At 33.6% G+C, this 25,576-nt stretch overlaps 2 protein-coding genes across 2 annotated transcripts; both read right to left on the bottom strand.

Moving 5' to 3' along the window:
- Positions 1 to 8,291: 8,291 nt before the first annotated feature.
- LOC110915715 lies at positions 8,292 to 13,780 on the bottom strand. The gene is made up of 6 exons (XM_022160450.2): positions 13,537 to 13,780; positions 12,692 to 13,254; positions 11,589 to 11,912; positions 10,358 to 10,732; positions 9,817 to 10,034; positions 8,292 to 8,963 (listed from the first exon to the last, which is right to left on the bottom strand). The coding sequence occupies exons 1-6, from the start codon at positions 13,728 to 13,730 to the stop codon at positions 8,718 to 8,720; spliced, it is 1,920 nt and encodes a 639-aa protein (XP_022016142.1). The 5' UTR covers positions 13,731 to 13,780; the 3' UTR covers positions 8,292 to 8,717.
- A 1,841-nt stretch (positions 13,781 to 15,621) lies between these two features.
- On the bottom strand, positions 15,622 to 18,384 carry LOC110918203. Its single transcript, XM_035985760.1, has 4 exons — positions 18,204 to 18,384; positions 17,971 to 18,123; positions 17,691 to 17,892; positions 15,622 to 15,922 (listed from the first exon to the last, which is right to left on the bottom strand). Coding segments are annotated over exons 2-4 (378 nt in total). The 5' UTR covers positions 17,973 to 18,123; positions 18,204 to 18,384; the 3' UTR covers positions 15,622 to 15,748.
- Positions 18,385 to 25,576: the final 7,192 nt, after the last annotated feature.

Below are 25,576 nucleotides of genomic sequence, written 5' to 3'. Positions count from 1 at the left end.
TTTATCACTTATTTTGGGACATGTGATTGTTTATCACTTATTGAGGTCGAATGCAGAATGTAATATTTACACGTATGTATAGTATCATGGAAGATCTTAGACTTAGTCTATTTATAGAAGCAACCATGATACCTAGATGATAAGCAGCATAAAGACCGAATATCTCAGAACCTCGGCAATCTATCAAACGAAATTTCGGTACTAAGACCATATGCCAATGAATGGTTCCCACCTGGTCTTCAGTCGGGTTAAGATTTATATCACCCTGCACACTTTAAAATGATTGTGAGCCTACCGATACATCTTATATAGAGCTGCTTATCGTTTTTCATTTAGGGTTTAAAGAGGCTTGGATAGACCACTGATGTACTATCACTTTCTCTTTTGCTCGCCAGGAAACTCATTTTTGATTTTCTATTGTTTTTGAGTTTTTGAAATTTTTCGATGTTTTTGGATTTTCATATTTTTGGATTTACTCCCCCTAAAATCAATAAACTAAGACAAATTTAAAACACAAAGATATTTACAAAAATGATTTTCCGATGTTGGTTTTACTCGAATTTTACCTCAATGCCGTTTACCAAAATTAATTTTAATCAGACATGATTTTATTGAATTTTGGAAAAATCAGTTGGCATGTCGGTAAGCGGTGCGGACCGAGACAACATTGACGAGTTTCATAAAGAAACAATCACGTGTGAGGTGATATACGAGATCAACGTGTCAGGCCAAAGAGTGTTGTATGAGACGATATAATTCATAAAGCAGCTTAAGTATCGACAAGCAAAGGAGAGGTTAGAAATTTAAAACCGTATCCTGCAACTGTTTCATGCATTGCACGGAATCTGAGCGCTCTCCCAACTGGATATCCACCCGGTGTGGATTTCAAAGTCGATTTTGTAGCTACTAAGAAATCTCTCCACAGCAACATGATCAAAAACCTTTTGTTCCGGCTGGTCTTCCACATTGCACCAGCGAAGGTCTTTGTCTTTCTCTTTCAGAAGCGGTGTGCGGATGTTCAATCTACACCACGGCATCTGCACATCGTTCATTGTATTCTTTCCTGAGAACCCGATTAAAAACCATAGCAACCAATTTTGGCGCGTTCTTCATTTGGTCGAAATTTTGCAACTTCATTCAACCACGTTCTTCTTCCTTCTCTTTTTCTTTCCTCTCTCTCTCCATCAATGACAACAACATTCTCCTAGATATAACAATATTTCGGAGTAATATGTCGCCAATCTTGTGCATGGACGCTCCACTATCAACAATCTTAGGACTATCAATAGTTCCTCCTGGAACATCCTGCACACTCATTCAGAGATTAGTTGGAGAGGGGGACCCAAGCCTTCACAGACTTGGGTCGTCCGTCATCATCGAGGATTGTAACATCCATTTCCCGATGATTCGGAATTGATGTAGCTCCCCCTGAAACAGTTACCGGTTTTGGTATCCAAATCTCTTTCTGTTTTTCATGTTTAACATCTGATTTAAAAGATTTTGTTTGGATAACCTCCGGTTTCAAAGCCTTTTCAACTTCTTTTCTTTGTTTCTTTTTCTGTTTCTTTTCTCGTTGTTTAACAAGACGAGGGTCCTGTTTTGGTGAAACAAATCTTTTATGGTAATTGTTACCATGGGGTGCATCAATTTTTGACTTTCTCTTGGTGAGATATGGACAATTCTTAATGATGTGTCCATACTCACAGCATTCAAAGCATGATCTCCGCTCAACAAACCTTGGAGTATCATAACTGTAATAGGTGGATGATGAACTTCGCGATCTTGAGGTACTTGGTCCTACATCACAACCGTTTGTTTGTTGTGTATAGTTGTTTTGACTGTTTCTTTTCAAAATTTTACTTTGTTTAACAGAATCCTTGTTGGATTTGTTTTTGAAAGTATCAATTTTATCAGTCCCTCTTGATTTCACGAAGTTTATCTTCCGATCCTTTTTCTTGTTTTCGCCCTGTTTGCCTTTTCTATTCTCTTGGGCGGCATGATGTTGTTCATGGGGATCATCAACCTTTGCTTTCAACTTATGAAGATATGGACAATTTCGAATTATATGTCCAATTGTACCACATTCAAAACACATTCTCCGCTCTACAAGCCTCGGAGAAACATGTTGATGACCAGACGGAGAACCAGACACTGAACTTTGTGATCTAGATGTGCTTGGACCTAAGTCACATCCATTTGTGTGTTGGGTATAATTGTTCTGATCATTTCGTTTTAAAATTCTAACTTGTTTTACAAAATCAATGTTAGATTTATTTTGAAATGTTTCAAGTTTGTCCGTACCCTTTGATTCAACAAAGTTCACTTTCTGTTCTCTTTTCTTAGCTGGAGCTCTTTTGTTTTGCACCCTTTGAACCTTAGGTTGCCCAACCTTAGATTGTTGAATTTTAGGTTGTGCAGCCTTAGGTTTAGGAGCCTTAGACTGTTCGACTTTAGGTTGTTGAACCCTTGGTTGTTCAGTCTTAGGCTGCTGAACTTTTGGTGCTTGAACATTCTTGTTCTGAGCCCTCTTTTCTTGCACCTTGCCCTTACCTTTTCCAGAATTCACTTGTTGTTTTCGCTCAACTGGCAGTTTTTGGTTTCCATATTGTTTTCTTATTTGGTCACATGGAATTGGTTCACATTGAGTGACCGTCACTTTGTTACCTTTGTTTCCCAAAAACTTATCAGTACGTCCTTCAAAAACTTTCTCAATTAAATCTTGATTTACATTTTTAATTGGAAAATCTCTGTCAGAATAGATTTTGCTGTCTCCCTTGAGCGTATACAACAAGTTATTCTCCTTAATGCTAGGTACACTGGACTTCACTGCCTTTGGTGTTTCAGTCTTACTCGGTTTCACTTGTGGATCACACAAGATGTGATTCTCAATTGGAATGTCTGGTGTAACCGAGTTAGACTGTGGTTTCACAATTTCTTCAGATTCATCGTCTGAAGAATCAGCATCCTCAATAATTGGAGGACTCTGTTCCTTAGCACACGATGAATTGCTCACATTCTCAGAATCTAATTGTTCCGAGGAAGATGTACCAGTTTTGAACCCGAGGCCTGCAGCAAAGTCATCTCGCGCAAGTGGCACAGTAGGTTCAAAACGGGGCATATCCTCGTCATCAGGCAATTTTGAATAATTGTGACTCATTGGGGGAGGACATTTTTTGTATCCAATACACTTGACGTCCCCCTTTTTCTTTTGAACATTGATGATGTGATCCAAAACAAAACGGGAATTGGAATAACTGTCCAATTTCTGCTTGATTGCATCACATTCGCATCGAGCTGTAGCTAACTCCACCATTTGTTTCTCAATTGTGTCAATTAAGTTATTATTAGCATGTTGTTTTCTCAAAACAGCCTTTTGTAATTCAGAAACATCATGTTTTAATGACTTAATTGTTTCTTTAAACTCCTTTTCATTTTTGGCTAAAAAGAAGTTAGCTTCAGATGCTTTAGCAAGATCAACAATCAATTTTTGATTGTGTTGCAGTGTAATTTCAAGCTCACTTTCCTTTTCTGCATAATCTAAACATTTAGCACATTCAACAGCAGCAGAAACAGAGTCAGGTTTAGAATCACATACCTGACTGGAATCACTCTCAGGTGTTGGCCTTTCTGCATCAGAATTAATAACCTCCCTTGATGATTCACATTTAGATCCATCCTCGCTCGAACTTGAAGTTGTATCACCCTCAACTGAAGTTGAAACATCTTCATCTGAACTTCTGTCATGTTCAGAACTGTCATCATTTCCCGAGGATTCACCATTGCTTGCATCTTTGACAATTTCAGCATACAACGCCAATTTTGTCTGACTACTGTTCTTTGGATCAAGAGGTGATGGTTCTACAGTAGAACGATGGTGTTGTAAACCAACTGGGGGTAATGGATTTCCATACAAGTCTGTGGTTGGAGCTGACTTTACAAGAGCTTGTATTGGATTGTCAAACCAATTTGTTGCAGATCGAAAAGCAGATGATTGCGTATCAGATGATTTCGGATTCAAAGTCCATGCGGATGGATCCCATTGACCGTTTGTTCCCATTTCTGCAGTAATTCAAAGGTGGTGTGGGAGATACGGCCCTTGATGGAGATACAATTTGTACACGTGTATTTTCCACTGTCGAAGGATCAACCGAAAAATCACACGAAAGACAAACACCAAACCGGTCTCGAAGGATGATATTTCGTAAGTTGATACAAACGAATTAAAAATGATTCGCAGCTCTTGGGCTTTGGTGATTTTCTAAACGTGGGCCGTGCACAATGATTTTTTTTTTATTTTTTTTTAATTTAAGCACATGGGCCGTGAACCTTGGGCCGTGATCACTAACAATAAAACAACCAATTACTGGTTTATTGGGGCGGTTACATGGGCCGAGAACACCAACAAAAATCAATTAAAGCCCATTGGGTCACTTGGGCGGTGGCTGTGTCTTGAATCCAACAACAACCAATCAACAATTGGTTAAATGGGGCGGTGGTATCGGGCCGTGAATACCAAATCAATAGTCAACAAAAAGTATTTGTCTATTTTGGATCGGTGCACCACTCAACAACAACCAAACAATTATGAGTGGTCACTTGGGGCGGTGGAATGGTCAAATTGTTTGTGATCACTTTGGCTTTTATAAAGTTTAAACATGCAAAATCCTTTTGATTTTTCTTGTCAGGCGGCGGTGCCTTGAACGGATCACAAGCAAAAGTCAACACAATTTATTGTTTTCTTGGGCAGTGAGAATGGTCAGTGAACCTTGGGAGGTGCACCACTAACAACAAATATCTTGATCCTTCGAAGAACAAAGATTGACCCTTCGAAAATTTAATTTGATCCTTCGAAATCAGTTGACCTTTCGATTATACTTTTAGATCTTTCGAATAATAAAATGTGACCCTTCGAATTTCAGCCTGATCTTTCGAAATATGAAGATATCTTTCGAAGTATGAAGATATCAAGAACTTCAAGAACACATCAAGAACATGGCGACTGGGTTTTCCAGATCTGACGAAAAACAACCCAAGACTTGAACAAAAACCCGATTTTAAACAAGGTAAAGAGCCTTAGCTCTGATACCACTTGTAGGTCCCTCTTCGGAGGATGACGAACCTAAACCTTGTTATACAAACCCACTAGCAAGTGCGGAATCCAAGCTAGCAAGCAAACCGGGTTGAGACAAGCATAAACACAAACACACAAGGATTCACCGATTAACACCACTGTATTAATGCGAATGAAGGTTCCGGTTACAAGCACAATGTTTACAAATCTAACTTGCAAACTCTCTAGTGTGTGTGTGTGTGTTTTGATAGATGCTCTCAAGCTCTCTCTATGTGTGCATCTATCTCACAAGCCTCTCAAGTCTCTTTAAAACAACACACTACATGGGTATTTATACCCACACACAGCAGGTCTGGTCAAAGGATTAGACAGACTGTCCGAAGGACCATCTGTCGACTACAATTGCCTCGAAGGATCTATATTTACCTCGAAGGATGGTATATCCTTCGAGGTTCAACAATATCCTTCGTGGACATCTTTCGAGCATATCGAAGGATATACATTATCCTTCGATGGCCCACCTTTCGACTCAGACACTTTACAAACATATTTCAGACACTTTACAAACATATTTCTAACTGTTGGGCCAAGTCAAACCAGGAGGACGGTTGACTTGGTCAACTTACAACACTAACACGGACATCGTTTACATTGCGACCGAATACAGACAAAGTACAGACATAAGTGCATCAACAGGGTTCGTTAGAGAATCTTATATGTTAAACTAGGTTAGAACCCCGTGTATTACACGGGTTTAATAAATGTAATTTTATATATTAAATAATAAAAAGTTATATCTTTATGAAACTCGTATATTGTACGGATTAAATAAATGTAATTTTATATATAAAATAATAAAAAAAGTGATATCTTTAAAAACCATGTATAGTACACAGATTAAATAAATGTAATTTTGTATACTAAATACTAAAAACGTCGTATCTTTAAAAAACCCGTATATAATCGGGTTGAATAAATCTACCAAATGATAAAAAATTACATCCTTAAAAACCCGTATATTACACGTGTTGAATAGATTTAAAAAGAGTTATATCTTTAAAAACCATGTGTATTACACAGATTAAATAAATGTAATTTTGTATATTAAATACTAAAAACGTCGTATCTTTAAAAAACCAGTGTATAGTCGGGTTGAAAAATCTACCAAATAATAATAAAAACTATATCCTTAAAACCTCGTGTATTACACGTGTTGAATAAATATAATTTTACATAGCAAATGATAAAAAGTTATATCTTTAAAAACTTTATTTATTACACGGGTTATATAAATGTAACTTTATAGAGTAAATAATAAAAAAAGTTAAATTTTAAAAACCTCGCGTTTTACACGAGTTGAATAAATATAATTTTGTATACCAAATAATAAAAAAGTTATATTTTTAATAAATTAGGATAACATTTAATATTAATTTATTATTTATATATTTAATATAAGATAAGTAGCAAAGAGAGGTATTTGTTTTAAAAATATATTATATTAACAATATAGATTTGAGGATAATATTTTATTAAAGTATGATAAAATTTAATATTAATTTATTATTTATTTAGTTAATATAAGATAAGTATATATATTTAAGGATACCTTCAATGAATGTCATGTGTACAAAAGTTGGTTTCTTTTATTATAGTAGATAGATATATGAATATTTTTGACATAATAATGTTCCAGTATTTGACTATTTAATAAATATTTGCATTACTATATATTATAACAAATGTGGTATTTAATAAAATATTTGCATTACTATATTATAACAAATGTGGTAGGATATGGTGGTGCTAACATGGACGGCAACGTATAACAGACTTATTGGTCCGCGATTTCAGGTATTTTTTGTTGTAATCTCATTTTTTTTCGAATAGGTTTTCTTTTTCTAATCTGAGTCGTTTCTGTCGTGTTTTAGTTTTATGATTTTATCAGTTTTGGTCGCCGCTTGCTTATACCCCCACTCACAACACAGGTTTTACCCCCACTTTCTAATGTACCGAAAAAAGTACTTAAATATATATCACTTTGACCCACTCGACTTTACAATAAGTTTCAATATAAATTCAATCTTGTTTACGCTTTATGTCATATGCGATATAAGTTCGTGTTTGTCTTCATCGTCACATGGCGTTCGTGTTTTTTGTTTAAGATTTTTTATCGGTTTAATTTTTGCTTGCTTACTGCTTAGCACAGTTTTATCACCATGCAAAGCGGGGATTAAATACTAGTATTACAATAAAACCATAGCTAATATATACCCTTTCTAGTATCTATCTAAATGAAAACACAATAGTATGAAAGACCAATAAGAACCCTTGTAATATATATGACTTGCAACACTATAACCAAAGATGCCTTAAAGTATGTGTATGGATGTTTGCATATCTTCGGCTAATATGTTTAAGTTATTTTAAAATTAGTGAACATTTCTCACTAGTCTTCAGAATAATGTTGATCCTAATCGGAACTCCCTCAGACACACGTATACACACATACTAGAAAGGTATATACCCTAAAGGTTTTTTTTTTTTTTTTTTAATCATATAATAATAAGGTGAAGCTAATTTTGTTAATTGTAAAGCACAAAATACAATGAAGCTTAGTGCCCTTAGATTCTATTTATTTATAGAACTACTTTTCCTGTGGTCTACGCCTTCTTTATCCCTTGCGTGTATCATATGGCCACCTTTTTATTTCAAGATCCACCTTTAACTTTTGATTCACCCTCCTAAATCCTAATTCTCCTCCTTGGATAAACCCCACTCTCAAAAGATAAAGATATAAATAAACCCTACTGAAAAAGCTATCCTCCACCAATATCATTTTTATCCCATCTTGGTTATTATCCCTAAAACACTACTACAAAACTCGATTTTGCAACGTTTTTTAGCGTTACTATAAGAGCATCGGTAATAAGAGGTTTTGTTGCCAAATACTCATATATGTGGAAGAGAGAGAATGACAGAAAACGAGAGTTCCAGAAGGAGTTTTTGAATAGAGAAAATGATGGTTTTTTAAAGGACGTACATCGCGGACAAGAAGGTATGGCATGTGTCCGTGGCCCATTGCATCCTTAATGCTCTAATATGGTCTTCTTTTAACAATACATGAAACAAATCAATATCATCATCCAAAACGATATCAAATGATACTTTTTGTTCGAAAAGATTTATCGTTCAATTGTATTCAGATAGCAAAATGACATGATAGAAAAAAAAAACATTTTATTCAAGTATTATTTTCTCATCATGTCCATTGTTGTCATTGAATAACAAACAAAACCTAGAGTTTTGATTGGCTTATTAAGTCATGACACTAAGCTAATACATTAAACATGATTAAAGAGTTGATTAATCCAAAATCTTGCTAGCCCCATCATATCATCCATCTTCAAATATCCATTCATCCATCCATGATCCATCCATCATTGCATGTGGCTTTCTGACACATGCATGCATAGCCAACTTTTCTCTTTTCCTTCACCAAATCTATTTACAAAACGGTTGAAAAAGGGATATTCCCTTATAATCTTTATGTTTCATGCAAAGAGGGATGATGGATGGTGATGTGCACATTCAGAATCTAGTCATGAAAGCAATAAGCAACAAGAGGGTGGGCCATGCATGCATGTTAATGTGCTGGAAAGAAAAGTGGTGAAGAATCTCTTTGTAGTTTGCCATCACTGATTTTCACTCGGGTCATCTTGTCTTCACACCAATGCAATTGTTCATCAGTTAGATCAGTAGTTCTCAGAACTCTTGACACCACTTTTAAGTCTATTTGTGCCATCAATAACTCCATTTCATTGTCTAGCTTCGATCGCCTTTTGCGAAAACACTTGCGCGATCGTTGTAGATCTTTTAACTTTAACTTCTTCTGCATATTTCAAGTTGCATAGAACCAAAACTATAATCATAAGATGTTATAAACTAGTGTTTAAAGTTTGGCAATCTTGTTAACTCATGTTTTTTTTTAGAATTATTTTAAAAAAAATAACACTTTTCCAATCAACACACGTTTGTAAGATATAATAAGATTGATTTTGGACCTTTTGGTCCAAGTGCAACAATTCAATTTTAGATCAAAGGAGTAGGGTGAAAAGCAAATTTTTGGTACAAATCACGTAGGTCCCATAATTCTAACATAAAAAGATGCTATTTTGAAATTTGTGTGATAGAAATATGAATGGGAAACTATAATATAAACTTAAAAAGTATATAATTCATTTAAAGTCCTACACATGAATTTCATCTCTCTATAAAAGTAGATTTTGCTCTTTATCTCAATCTCATTGTTTGACTTGTGTTTATACCAATGTTTCAAAAACCAAACAAGACCGGTTATATCGGGAACCAACCACCTCGTCGATTATTCGTCACTAGTTGAACCAGTCAGTTCTTGTGTTTTCCATCTTAATCCAACCTGACCATTTTTTTTGTAACGTATTTCATGTTTGAATAATTGATTTTTAAACTTGTTTATGTTTAGATTATTAGTGTCTACACTTCAATTCTCCTTTTTTTTTCGAACTACTTTTTGTATGTATTACATTTTTAAACTGATTATAACGTTACTTGGTTTTTAAGATAGTCTGACCAGTGAACCAATAGAGTAGTCGGTTATCCCAATAGGTTTTTCCTCCAATTAGTCTATGTTCAAACTTATCTTGTACATGAACATTAACCATAATAATAATGTGTATTAGAGAAAAGTGATTAGAGGCGCTGACCTTATGGTTGACCTTTTTGAGCATGAGGAGAAGGATCGGGTCGACCGAAATTCTCGGGTTCTTGATTCTAAATATTTTTGCAAGTATCTGGAACTGGTTCTCTTTGTCAGCCCTAAGAAAATTCATGAATGTCTTGATTGCTTCTTCCATGATTATAAGGAATGATAAAGATGATATTCTTGATCCCAAATATTCGTCTTTCTTCTCCTCCTCAGAATCTACAGAAATCAACTTTTTTATAATGTAATATAACATTTGAATATTCTAAGAATCTACAACGGATGTTTTGCTTTTTAGATACTCATAACCAATCTTGTTTGGTTATAAACGGTTCGGTTAATTCAGTTATTTAGAAAGATAGTTTGGTTATTAGAAAAGAATATTTTGTTAATTTGGTTAATCGCCAACTTTGGACATGTGTAGATATGAGCTATTTTTAATTAATAACAAGTCTTTATCGTTTCATTTTCGGTTATAATTCGATTAATCGATTTTTCTGTTCAAACCTATCTAGAAATAATTTTCATAGTAATATTGTTACCTCGGTATTCTGGGACTTGAAGCAACTTTGGAGCCAAACTTCTCTTTCTAGCATAAACTACCGGTCTCCTGCCATTCTCATATGGCTCGGTCTCAATGTATCGTTGTAAGAGCACTTGAAATTGTTGAAATTGTTGAGCAATGTAGGCGGGACATCCGGGGTCATTACCTCGACGAGAAGCACTTAACTGATGGAAGAAATTATAGTTCCAGTTAAGTGCTTCCCACGTCAAGCAAATTTGTGCTACATATGCCGCTTCTAATTCGTGATACGAATTTTGATAAACATATGATGTTTTCTTGTTTTTGGAAGATAGTTTGTGAACGATTCTTTCGGATATTGATGAAGGGCATGTCATTGATGACCTAAACGACTCTAAAATACGATAAGTCAGGTTAGATTGATGAACAATAAATTAAATTATGTAATGGATTTTTTCTTAATCACATACATTAGATTTGTGGAAAACACGATTATCCATGGCCTTTTTATATTTATAAATGTTCAAAAGGTTTAAATTTATGATCATGATCATGATCATATATATGAAGTCATGAGCAATTAATCCTTTATAATTGTTGGAAATAAGATATTTAAAACATCTTTAACTAACACATAATAAAATAGGTTATAGATTAAGATTAGAGAAACACGTAAAAAGACCACTTTTTAAAAGAAAAAACAGGTATACCCTACTATCTACTTTATCTTGTATATCTTTCACGTATATATATAAGAAAAGCTAAAAATATATAAGAAAATCTAAAAAAAATTGGTCGGAATTTTATATTAAAGCACTTATGATTATATAAAAATCTAAAATATATAAAACAAAATAGTTATGTATGCTGTAACTCACTAGAGGATTTTAGTTAGGGCCAAAGGAGCCCGGGCACTTTCTATTTTCTCGTTTTAAAGTATAAATTTTATTAAAAAGTTCCGATAATTTTATATCTATTGTGCCCCCCTCCCCCCCCCCCCTATATTTAGTTGGGCTAGGGGGCCCGGGCTCTTTCTGTTTTCTCGCTTCAAAGTATAAATTTTATTGAAAAGTTTTGAAAATTTTATGTCTACACCCACCCCCCCCCCCACCCCCCCTTATTTTTTTTTCTTTAAAACTTCCCATTCCTATAACTATATCCAAAATAAACATTAAAGCATTCAAAATAATTATTCTTATGATTTGAATTTGTTAACTAAAAAAACAGAAAAAAAGTATTAAAGCATGTACCTGTTTCTTGAAGCTTTTGTGCACTAAGTCTATCCAAAAACAACATTTCTTCATCATATTTTTGAAACACTGTATAAGACTCCCATTTTGGGCAGCTTCTTCTTGACGAAGAAGAAAACGGGTCGTAACCCGGATCCTGACAGTTAATGGAGCTCCGCCATTCCGATGAACTCTTTGAGGTTGACCCCACCGTCAACGTATCACCAAATATTTCTTCTTTATTCTTTTCTTCTAGCTCAAGTTTCTTCGTCTCCAAGTTATTCATAAACTTGTCTACTTGTGATATATTTGATTCTAACTTCTTTCCACTTTCACGATATTTTCCTGCAATAAAGCAAAATAATTATCAAATTTCCAACACGCATTTGTTAAGCTGGAGTCTGCTCGAAAGCCTAATTAAAAATATTGTTGATACAGTTTTTAGTTAATGTATTTTGTATATTTATATAATAATGATTACCATATAATATATAAAGTCATGACGCGTCACACATTTATTAAACTCGAGTTAGCTCACAAGCCTAATTAAAGGTATTATTGCGCTTTTAGTTAATGTATTTTGTATATTTATATAATAATAATTATAACTATAATAATCATATAATATAAAATTATGATAAAAATAACTAAATAATACATTTATGTTATAGGTGAAAAAAATAATGCTAATAATTATCATATAATATATAAAAACATGATAAAAATAAATAAATAATACAAATTATATGTTATAGATGGAAAAAAAAGTATATAGATATAGAAATTTATATAAATTAATTAATAAATAATAAACGAACCGAGTTTAAGCTTGAAAATCTACTCACGAATGGAGCTCAAGCTTTAGCAATCGAAACGAGCCAAGCTCTCGTTCTTGCTCTAGTAAGTTAAATGAGCCGAGCTTTAGAAATTTTATAGAGCTCGAACAAGTCGAGTTCGTGTTTGAATTCTTATAAGTTAAACAAGTCAAGCTTGAGCCTGGTGAAGCTCGGGTCGGGCTCTGCTCGTTTACTGTTAAAAGTTCCCCAAACGCATCACAAAGTTGTAAAATACAAGTTTTTAAAGCATGTCGGAGAATCAAAGTAGATGCAGATTCCGTTACATACCTTCAATTTTGTCGTCATCAAGCACAAAAGCAATTTTCTTGATGACACGTAATGACGGTTCGTCTCCAGCGTATCTAAATGAAGTACAAGCAGATGTTGCACGCGTTGTGACGGCGCGTGTATTCACTTCATATCTAAATGATCTTGAACCACCGTCCCCGGCCACCGGTACCGTCTTTTCTTCCTCCTTGCGGCGGTTTTCTTGATTCTCTTCTTCGGGTTCGGCTTCGGGTACGCTGTAGAAAGACAAATCATCACTACTTCCTACGCTTCTTGTCGACGCTTCCTCGTCCTCCTTCTCTTCCACCACGGCAGCCTCCAAAATGTCGTCCACGGTCTCTTCATCGAAAACGACACTGTTTTGACCCGAACTTAAAACGACACTGTTTTGACCCGAACTTGTTGCACTAGTGTGCAGGAAAAAAAGGTCTTCACCGTCTCCGATTATATCCGCAACTAGATGATCTTTTTCCGGACTCTCATCGTAGTTATACGTGTCGCTTACCTCCTCCTCTACCGATCCTTCCTCCGAAAACGTCCCATATTCGTATTCTTCTTCGTTTCTACACAAAGAAAAAACTTTGTAGCAAAAACTGTTTGAAATAATGAAAACCTCCTAAGGTATTATTTATTTATTATTTATCAACTGTTTACAATAAAAATAATTACAAAGCAAACCTAATAAAACATCGTACATGTATGTTATAATAAACGCTAACTAATATTTTCTATCTGATAAACACAAATTTCAACAAGGGTTTTGTTTTTTATTGATCAAATATGTTATAATATAATATATTCTATCTAATAAACGCAAATTTCAACAAGGGTTTTGACAATGGTACCTTGGGAGGAATGGGATGGCAGAAATGAAGAAGAGTAACTTAGAAAGAAAAATGGAGGTGAGGTAGAAGAAGAGGAAAAGAAGCTGAAAAGAACTGGAGGCATTGTAGAACAAACGAACAATGGTTTCTTTTGAACATTGCATTTTAATTTGTTGCAACAAAGGATTGAAAGAGAGTGTTTGTGCTACAAACATAGCCTCTTATCTCTAATAAAGGAGACTCTCTCATACATGAAAAAGCAAAGTCATTAAGACAAACATATAAGTGGCTTTTCTTTACTTTTCTTTTTATAACATTGCTTTCTATAGCTTAACAGATTAAGCTATCTCTTTCTCTCTCTCTCCCTCTTGTACATGAAAAAGCAAATTAAGTAACAAACAAATAAGTGGCTTTTCTTTACTTTTCTTTTTTATGACATTGATTTCATTGGCCTAGTGAATTGTTCTTGATGTGTTTATGGCTAGATACTTATCTCATTACCCTAATCAATGGTTATTATAATTAGAGTATCTCTAATTTTCGACATTTCAAAGTTTGAAAACTCAAATGCGTCACATTATATGTCACATCAGATTAATTTCAAATACTCACATACACTCATTTCTCTTCCAATGCTACATCATTTTCCAAACATATTTTCTAAATATAAAAAATATTAAGTTGGTTGTGACTTGTGAGAGAGTGCGCCTGCCACCTTCTTATCGGCATCGTTCGAATATCTAGATGAGCCACTAACGCTCTCGTTGCAACGATGCCGTTCCGAAATTTTTTGTCTACTTAATCCATTCAAACTTCCGGATGAGACATATTGAAGATGCTCTTAATTATACTATTTACACCTCGTCAGTTTTTACTTGTTGCGTAAAAAACCAAACTACATAGTATTTCATTTATCCAAATATTTTGGGACTGTGTTGTGATTTTATATTTTTTATGTTTTCTTAATTGATGCATACTAGTGGGACTACATATCCATCCACAACCACAGACAAAAAAAAACATGCATGAACACAAGGGGTCAACGATGGATCCAACCTTGATGTCCATGAAGGAGGCCACATAGCTCTTCCTTGGGGAGCCCATTGCGGACCGTCAAACGGAAACAAAACCTTAAGAGGTTAAAACATGTTTTAGTTCTATAGCACTATTTGCACAGCATGGGCGGGCCAAACAACTAAAGATAACTTTTCAATGTATCAATACAAAACATAGGGCTTTTAAGATGGACAAAGCCTCAGAAGTCTATCGGTACTTCCCTAGTGAAATTTTGTTGAAAATCGCCCCGTGAGTGAAGAGTTTACTAACACTACTAGAAAACAGCCAGATTTACGACAAGCATATTTGTAGCAAATCTGTGGAAAATTGGCCTTAGCTTACAAATTTGTGACAAAACAGGTCCGTGTGAAAAATCCTTGTCGGAAAGTATGTTTGCGACAAAACTACCACAAAATTTGCTACAACTTTCCGACAAATAACAACCATCGCAAGATTTTCCACAAAACCCTGACAATTTTTTTTAAAGCCTTTACTACCATTTTTCGACAAATTTGTCACAAATCCCACTTTTAAAATACTTTATTAATATTTTATTTTTAGTCATTTTTAATAATAATAATAATTTAAGAAAACAATTAATTAAAAAAACGTTTTTGACAAATTTCCTACAAACTCTAAAAACTGTTTTCGACAAATTTCCTACAAATTTTAGATTTTTTTTTTTGCGACACGGTACCTACAAATTTCCTACAGAAATAAAGTTACCAGATTCCGACAAATTTGCGACAATTTTTTTTAATAAGATAAGTTACCAGATTCCGACAAATTTGCGACAATTTTTTTTAATAAAATCAGTTTTTTTTTTTTTTTTTTTTTTTTTTTTTTTTTTGCAAATAATTGCAGGAAATTTTTAGAAAATAGAAAAAACCTATACACAATATTTAAATATGAATACCAAAAATCCTAATAAAAGTGTGTTTCATATTACAAAATTAATACGATCTTAACGTTTCAAAATGTAATACAAAACGAAAGTTCATATGAAAACGCGCTTTTGTAATAATAACCAAAAATTTCTAATGAAAAACGCGTTTTCATATTACAAAACTAATACGATTTTAACATTTCAAAATGTAATACAAACCGAAAGTTAATATGAAAACGAGCTTTTGTAATATGAAAAGCGTGTTCTCATATTAAAAAATGAACACGATCTTTACTTTTTTCTTGAACTATTCATCATTTCTTCCATCTTTTTTTTTTGCCATACTGCATTTGCAGCTCGCTCCCGTTCACGCTCGGCCCGCTCTTGTTCCCATTGTGCAAAACGAGCTTCCATATTTTTTCGGGTCTCCCTTTCTTTTTCCAACTCTGCTTGAACTTTTTTAAGCTAGAATTCATCAAAGTGGACATTATTAATACATATTAACAAAAAAAAAAAAAAACAAATTGTAACATTAAACACATATTTAGCGGCATTATCATGTGCAAGGGCATTATTGTAAATAACCATAAAACAGGTAAACTATTCAGTAAACACAGCATCGGCAAAAAATCGGTTAACGATGTGTACGTTGTCAGTTAACGACATGTACGTTACTTATAAGGTTTTTTGAGCAAAAAATCGGCAAAAAGCTGAAGGTTTAATTCAGCGAAAAGAATGCCAAAAACAGCAGGGTTTTATCATCAAAAAAAAGTAAAAAAAAAAAGTTCAGGTTATTTCCGCAAAAAAAGGCCTAAAAACTGCAGGGTTTTTTCAGCAAAAAATCCCCCAAAAATGCAGGTTTTTATCATAAAAAATTGAAGGGTCGTTCAGCAAAAAAAGCCCAAAAATCTACAGGATTTTTCAGAAAAAAAAAACCCAAAAAATGCAGGTTTTTATCATCAAAAAATGTCAAAAAAGTCAAGTTCTTTCGGCAAAAAAAAGACCTAAAAACTACATGTTCATTCAGCAAAAAAAAAGCGCAAAAAATGTAGATTTTTTAGCAAAAAACATCAAAAAGGATTAGACTATATAATTAATATAACTATTTCATCAACATAAAAAAATATAGTATAAATATAGAAGAGATTTACCTAATTTACAGTTAAAAATAACTACAATTAATTCCACTATACCTAGTTATTCACGTTTTAGTTGATGAAATGCAATTTGGCAGCCAAGTCTAATTTGTATAATCTTACTATTTGTAGGATCGTGTAGCTGACCCGAATGAGTCGTTCAGAGGAGTTTTACTTTGTTTCAGAGGCGGAAACTAAGAAACAAAGTTAGACACAGCTTGAATATCACTTTAATACTCTTTCTGATTGATTTAACAGCTAATACATCCACAAGATAAACCGGCAGCACTTCAGTATCCTATACAAGACCACACGTACAACTAACTAGAGATTCCGCTCGGAACACCTATATATAGGGCACCTGATTTCGCTTGAACATGCTCAAGCGGAATTAGTCCCTAAAGCGAAATCACCACAAACAACTCAAGCGGAATCTGATCTTATGATTTCGCTTGAAACTGCCATGTGCACTTTCAAGCGGAATCAGCTTAAACCACACTAAACTTTCCTATTTTCTCGTACAACGTGCCCTGATCTAATCTATCTAGTCTAAGACTCGATACAAGACGAAGTCGACAGATGCATGCACTAACACTATTCATTCCAAAGCACATAAAATGGGTAGCTCTTCAATACAAATTAAACTAAAAATGAAAGTCAGATCTGTTTTGTTCCACCTTAACACTCGATAAACAAATTTATATTAAGAATACACATAAATAATAAAAGTCCATCAGTCTGTCAAATATACAAATCTACAAATATCAATAATCAATTGGGATTGGGAAAAGAGTTTGGGTGCCTATCAAAAGAATCCATAGTTGCATGCTTGTTTATGGACTATATTTAAAACAAACTAGTGGATTTCTTCCAATGCAAAAATTCCTAAATACATCGGCGTTAACCCATGCCATAACCCAATGTCCGTGTAAGCCTAAAAAAGGTCTAACAAGTTTCTAACACATTGTACTCTTTTAGCATTGTACTACCATATGAAAGCAACAAGCCAACAAATATCATAAACCTAAAACTTTATATATAGTTATATATGTGAAGGCTAACGGGTCAATCTAAAAGAACAACAATAATGATGATACCTCTTGTGACTGACTGGCATCATCATATGACGCATAAGTTGTGGAAGATGGTGTGCCGGTCACCATAAAATGAGGATCAGAAGTTCCTACCCCGAACAAGTTACCACCCTTACGCTTCGGATTCAAACTCTCCCAAATAGCCAAATCATCACATTCTGTTTCTTCAGGGTACATTTTTTTTAAGTTGTTGCGTGTACACGACCTAAAATTTACGAAATGAAAACTTTGAACACTAAGACTTGAATCAATAACTATAAACAAATAATGAATGATAACTAACATATGAATTCTTTGCACGCTTAGTAACAAACTCTAAATTTTCAAAGTCATTTTCATCGATCTCCCCATCTTATACCCTCTTTTTGCACTCCTTTGTAGCGTGGGTCTGGAAGAATACTTTCATGTATCCAACTTTTTTACCCTCTTTCTTTTCCTACATCAAACGGAGTAATGTAAATGATATGTACTAAATGTAGAAATAGTTACTAAAATTTATAATTATGATTAGTTTACCATGTTGGCGCGGTGCTCATCAAATCCTATTGACCCTCCCGTATGAATGCATAAGTCATTTTTGCGGTTGCTTTTCCCGGCTTCAAACTTTTTTTGCCATTCTTCAGTGTTCCAGAACTATAAGGGAAAAAAATATATACACAGAATATATACAGAGAAATAGAATCTAAAAAAATATAAAGTAATTTATTAAATTCCTTACACTACACATTCGTTCCCACTTCTCAAGAGGTATCCCATCTGGTGGAAATCTACGTTGGACAGTAAAATTGTATTTACCAGCAGGCTTTTTATGCCCCTTATCAGTAGCCTTTTTTTTTTTAGATTTTTTGTCTCAGATTTCTCATTATGTCTCTAAATCTTCTTTTTGAGCACGTTGATAAATGTATCATATATTAGTTGGTCATCTTCCCGATTCCATCTATATTTGGTCTGTAAAATTAAAAACAAAAGTCAAAATTCCATGATTAAAAGAAATAATCAAAAACATATACAAATAACTAATTGATAAGCTACCTGAAAGCGGTTGAACAAGCGCATCCTAACATTATGTGGGACCTTTTTGAATGTGACGCAATCCCTATCATAACATTGCTCAAATATATCCATTGCACATCTATTTACCTTATTCTTTGTAAACCTACAATTTTGAAATAACCATATAACTTTATTTATAACATGAAATACATTTTTTAAAATATAAAATAAAACTTTAAAATTGGAGACATACTTCTTTCCGTTGCTTTTTTATAAATTCCTTCTCACTACCGTCACCATCACCACCGTCGCCATCACCACCGTCGTTACCACCACCGTCGTTGCCACCGTCGTCGCCACCTCCGTCGACACCTTCGTCGCCAATGCCACTATCACTATCTCCACCATTGTCACTATCGTCACTACCATCTCCATTGTCACCATCACCGAAATCCTCATCGAAATCATTATCATCATTAACAATATCACGTGACACATCATGGGCGGCGCAATGTTATCTGACATCCCAGCTACATCAGCCATCTGATCACCCTCATCCACTTGGCTACAACCACCAGCTCCGAATCTACGATATGCCATTGTTTTACCTTCTGGAGATCGTATCACCACATACGGCCCATGGGTCCATACACTACTTTTATCAACATGTGTCTTTTTATTGGGATTTTTTGGATCAGACATTTTAGATCTTCCTTTTCCAGAAGCAACATTAGCGACATCACTTTCACCTCTACGAAGATTGAGATCAACAACAATGTCACTATCAATGCGTCTGCTTACAACTTTCTTTATTTTCCCACCACGAAGACCACAACCACCACCATCACCACCACCACGACCGCGACCGCCAGCACTACCACCACAATGAGCAACATTATCTTTACCACAATTCATAATGTATGCAGCCTGCATTTTAATGAAATAAGAGTCATCATATACATAATATAAGATTCAGAAACCAGCTAGATAATATAAGATCGACAAACCCTACGATAGGAAATAATTTACAATGTACATACCAAATGATAAATCTCAAATAATAATAAGTATACAACAACAATCAACTTCTATTCCTAAAAATCAGGTTCATCTTCTTCTTCATCTGAAGAGTGATTAGAAAAAACCATTTCATCATCATCTGAAGAATTATAAAAAAAAAAACCATTTCATCATCATCATCACCATCACCATCCTGGTCGTTGTTGTCACGACCCCCAACCCACCCTGGACGGAATCGGGTGCCGCGAGCAGTCCAGTGGTACCGATGATTATTTTGAAAAACATTGTAGCGGAAATTTCATCAGGACCGTGAGTTAGGAAAAATATCAGAGTTTAGAAACACCGGATTTTATTTAAATAGATGGAATAAATTCCATGTTTTACAAAGGTAGCTTTTAATACGGGATAAACCCAAAAACAATATTTCTTAAGTTGATTTAATTAAAATAAATAAGCCAATTCTTGAAGTCCTTCAGTGCCGGATCCAATTCTTACTCCAATCTACTGTAATTACCTGAAACGTGTTTTAAAAAGGTTTTGTCAGCGGGAAATACTAAGTGAATCATTCAGTTTACTGAAAACGACGCATTTGTTATAATTCACAGTATTAAGAGAGATTACAATGTTTCTGATATCAAACCAACTACCCACAGTATTTGTCACTCGACTCGTTTCGGTGACTGTGGTCATATCCCCCATTGGCTGCCCCAATGGTGACGCGTATCACTAATTAGGTTCGCCCACCTAAACTGATAACAACAGTAGTAATGTGCACAATACCCCACATATCGGCTGTAATTTGGTGATTACATAAACTTAATCACTGTAATTATAACTTTGGAAAACAATTTGGAGTATTGTAAAACAGTTGATAAGAAGAGAATGACTCACATTATAAGCATGCAGATTCATACGGGCAAAGTTTAGTCTACAGATAAACCTTGATATATTGCAGATTTATACAGGCAGAGCTTTAGCCTATTGATTAGCCTTGTAACCTAGTGCACACGAACTAGGTAAGTAACTAATATAGCTTTTACGATAATTCACGAGATTAAAACCCTCACAACGAATGACAAAGTGCAATCACTTAAACATCCATCGGATTCACAACGAATGACAGAGTATTCCCCGAGTTCGGGTGGTACTCAAACATCCTGTCGGAATCACGACTAATGACAAAGTATAACTCAATTTGAGCAGCACTTAAACATTCATCGGATAGTTTAGATCGATCGGACATTGAATCGTAGCAGCGATCGAGTTAATACCCTGTTACTGTGGCAGCGTTTCGAGATCTGTGTGTGTTGTGAAGTATTCGGACTATAACTCAGTGCCTAAATTGACTTTTTGCATCGTTCAAGTGCCAAAATTCGATTGCCAATCCCCTCTATTTATACACAGAATTTGACCCCCCTCGCGTGACGCGAGGGGTACCCCTTGGGGCGTCGCGTGGCGCGATGGGTCACACCCTATCATAGGGTAGCCACGTGTCCAACTAGCTTGTGTGAGTCGATAGTTTTATGAAATTCGAATTTTACAGCGAGATATGAAGATAATCGTCAACTAGGGTTTACCCCCCCTGAGTTTTAGGGGCCCTGATCCTGATTCTGATCTGAAAATTTTAGGCTTTGTGCGGAATCACTTGGGTGTCTCAACTAGGGTTTCCTATTGGGTAAAAATAATAGGCATGACTTTTGATGAGAGTTGTTTACAAAATGGAAAAATAATAGTTTTGGGTAAATCACAAAAAGAGAATAAAACAGTGAGAAAAGAGAATGGACCCACTTTGTAACTTTAGGGTTCAACTAGAAAACCTCCTGGTATAAATGTTGGGTATAACTTCTGAGCTATAAATATATATATTTTGTACTCGTTTTTAAGTATAGTACCCCTAATTCAACCTTATCCCGATGTCCCGAGACCGAATTCCAACAACTTAGTCGGGCAGAGCCCTGACATAAGTTATGAGGCTTAGATCAATCGGAAAGGGTAGCGGTGATCGGGAGTGTAAAACACTTAAAACGAGACATGGTTTTATTATTTATTAAAAATATAGAACCTTTTTAAAGAGAGAGATCGCTAGAAATGGAAATATAGATGAAGCAATTGTGAAAGTGTCAACTTCTTCTATTTATACTGAAACTGAGACTTACACCTTAAGTTTAAAAGATTCCTTTTCATTTTAGAATACACACGTAGACGTAGACGCGTTCCATGCCATTCATTCAAATGAAATGTTAGCTTCTCAACTTTTGGTATGATGCCACGTTTACCAATTCAATTGTAATTGAATTGTGAGTTAATTTATTATTTTATATTTTATTTTAATTCTTTTCGATATACACATACTTCAACAAAATTTAAATTGTTAACTTTAATTATTATTACTATTATTATTGTAAACGGTTACATAGTATATTTTATTATATATATATTAATTAATTTAACTGCTTTACTTATTTGGCGCGTATAACTTGTAAAATAAAATGTTTTAGAAAATAATAAATATGTTATTAGAATGAGAATATTTTTGTCTACATTTGGGTCTAAGTTTCATTAAAAATAGAGTAGGTTCAAAATACAATGTATTTTTATAATTTAATTATTATACGGTTCCTAGGCCCGTCTAGGAACTTCATATTTCTAATTTTCAACTTACTCATAATCTACCCGTCTCATAATATAAGTTTTTATATACTTTTATTTTATTTAGAAAGGTTACCCATATTAGGGTCAATTAATTAATATAATATTTTAACCAACTATATAAAATGGTGTTAAAAACTATTTGGGTTGAATATTTATATTAAAAATAAACTAGTTACTAGTTATTAGTGGTTAAACCTGAAATTCTTATATGATAAAAATAGGAATGTTACATCCTTCCCACCTTGTTTTAAATCTCGTCCTCGAGATTTGGGTTACGATATTTCTTTTAAACTTATGTCATATTTTAGTCAATAAAAACAATATCAAGGTAGATGACACAGAATTAAAATATTAATTTTTGTGAAGATGAGTTGTATGATAAGTAAGATTCAATGGTTCAACTGAATTAGTTCAAGAAATTGATGACAAACGAATGAGATGAAATGATATAGTTTCAAAGTGACTATGTTCAAGCCAAAAGATATATGATCAATAGATATTTAAAATAAATGTGAAGGATTTTTAGAATCAATAAAATTCTTTGTCAAAAGAAAGCTTACCTTGATTAGATTTAGAATTGACAGGTTCAAAATGAAATAAAAGCATGAAAATGATTTGTCAAATTATGATATGAGAAAATCAATGTGCTGAGATGAGTGAATTGCAAAAATACACGAAAAGACAACAGAGTTATTGTATCATTGTTTTTGAGTTCGAAGTTGTTTTGCCATGACCAACCATTATATTATATTTGTAAAGCAAATGTAATATAGATTATTTGTTACGTATTTTTACTATACGTAAATGGTTACCACTTTTAAATAAATATTATTTTAGTATTTTACTATACTATGTAAAATAACTTATATTTACTATGTAATATAGATTACAAAATACTGAAATAAAGTTATCACATTTACAAAGTATTTTAGTATTATTATTTTGTAAAAGAAATCACTATTATTTATAACGTTAAATGAAAGTTATAAATAAAGGTGTAAAAATATTTATTGTACAAAAGTATTTGTAAAATAATTTGTATATATATATCACTTAATGGGTCGATTCTATGTGATTACTTATTTTTATCTTGAAACCATATAACGTTGTGAATGTATTTACAAATGTTGTAAATAAGTGAAAACAGGGACTATTCTTTATATATTATAATGTTCTCCTAACCCAACGTAGTTGATGACTACTATATTATTCTTATATGGTTATTTTCTTGCCAGAGCGTTACGGTACCTAGTTACCACAAAACATGTGATAGACAATTATTATAATAAATTTTATTTGTCCCTCTAATTCTTGTATCGTTTTATGAAAATATGTCTTCTCCTTACAGTACAAAGTAAAATATTTTTATATATAGTTAACATTTACTAAATAAGTAGGATGACTTTAATTTATATACATTAACTAGTTATTATCATGGTTGGATATTGGTTAGTGCTGCCTTGTTTAAGCATAGGTGGCCAGTCCATGCCTAACTAAGGCTAGGCTATTCAATACATGCCCTTGATAATAACTCTAGTATAAAAAAATAATAATACTAACACTTCTGTTATTAATTTATTACTAATAATAAAAATTATTAATAATAAATAACTATATAAACTTAAATGAAAGTATATCTCAATATAATTTTTATATATATAAAATATAAATTCTTTACCTCAATGGTTTTAACAAAATTTATTGACTCGATATCAAAGAGTTATCATTTTGCAATAATGCGGTTCATAGTGCAAAAAGTTGAATGATATTTAAATTTGGATAAAATAATAAATCGGAATGAAGTCCTCCAGTCGTCTTCATAAATTACATGCATAATGAATAGTGCATGTGTGGATTTACCAAGAAATGAAATAGATCAATATTTGCTACTATGAAAGAAATCCTCATGGTATGATGACTATTAGAGGAAATAGAAACACGAAAGTCAACTCTTTAGAAGTCAGAATTTTAATGAAAGAAATATAAGAACTTCTATCTGGAATTTCGTGTGATAACTGTTGTTAAGTGACATTACTAGGAAATGTCGAATAAAATGAAATAGGGAAGTTTGCAAAGGTATATGACTCCTTTTGCAGTGATAATAATTATGACTCTGATTAGACTGTACACCGATAATTGTGAAATCTTGTTACAACGTACCTTAGCGAGATTTGTCGGTTATAGGATCATATGGCAAAGTGCTTCTTTTTGATTACTAGTTCTTCTACTGACGGAATTAGCATTGGTGTCATTGTGCCCAATTTATATTTTCCAAAGGTTTTGACTTGGAAGTCGTGTGTGATATACTTTGATGTCTAGGGAAGTATAATTTAAGTTTGATGTGTTTTCTTGTGCACTAGCACAACTTTATATGCTTCTTACTTGCGTTAATAGTTTATGGTAACGCATTTGGAAATTCTTATATTTTTAATGGTGTCCTAACTTAATGGGTTTCCAGTATTATTTTATCGCACGAGTTACGAGACAAATGATCAAGCGAAATAATGTTTGATATCTGAAAAGAGATTCCTGATAAAGAAATCTAGACACATATGCTTGTGCTTTATTCCTATTTGGTTTTTGGAATTCCTTATAGATATACATATCTATATAATCATATATTTCACATGCTGTAATATACATACCCTCTATAAGGTCAATGTATTTAACAGATTCATATTTCCAAAAACAAGTCAGATATTAGGTCATGATTTTATTTAGGGAAATCTTGTCACTTGTTTGACATACTATATACCCCGTCTTATCCGGTTCACACCGGAGAGGTAATCTCAGTATATCCGGACAAGCTGGAGAGTCTGCTACTCTATACCCAGTTTTGCCGGAGGAAATTTTCTATTTCCCATAAATAGTATCTTTTCAAGATTTTAAAAGTGCCTCTTTTATTAGGGCTTTTATCCAGAATTAAGGAAATTTGTATAACATATTTTATTCTAGACCAGGTAATATCGATAAACAAGAATAAATAGCAATTAAGTGCTATTACCTGCTAATCGTCATTCTTATGACATACCAATATTTATCACATTATACTTATATAAGTAATTTATTTTGAAGCTGATTTTAAGGCAAAAATATCATCCTGAGTGCTATCGGATAATATTAAGTTCCTAATTCTCCGTTTAAACTTAGGTATTATTACAACACCTAATTCTTTTAAACAAGTGGCTTAGATTATACTAAGGCATCTTTTCTTATGTTCAAGT

This window comes from Helianthus annuus, chromosome 16, assembly GCF_002127325.2.
Source record: "Helianthus annuus cultivar XRQ/B chromosome 16, HanXRQr2.0-SUNRISE, whole genome shotgun sequence".
Lineage (NCBI taxonomy): Eukaryota > Viridiplantae > Streptophyta > Magnoliopsida > Asterales > Asteraceae > Helianthus > Helianthus annuus.
Note: the sequence above shows the minus strand (reverse complement) of the source record. Positions and strands in the feature narration are given on the sequence as shown.

Excerpts from the sequence above, each read along its gene's own strand:
- LOC110918203 (XM_035985760.1), bottom strand. Across the intron at positions 15,923-17,690 it reads ATGCCAGTCAGTCACAAGAG|CTTAAAAAAGTTCAAGCAGA; the intron begins GTATCATCATTA and ends GATGAATTCTAG.
- LOC110915715 (XM_022160450.2), bottom strand. The coding sequence starts at position 13,730 with ATGTTTGTAGCACAAACACTCTCTTTCAATCCTTTGTTGCAACAAATT. Across the intron at positions 10,733-11,588 it reads ACAAAAGCTTCAAGAAACAG|AGTCGTTTAGGTCATCAATG; the intron begins GTACATGCTTTA and ends ATCGTATTTTAG. Across the intron at positions 8,964-9,816 it reads TCAAAAAGGTCAACCATAAG|AAGAAGTTAAAGTTAAAAGA; the intron begins GTCAGCGCCTCT and ends TGAAATATGCAG.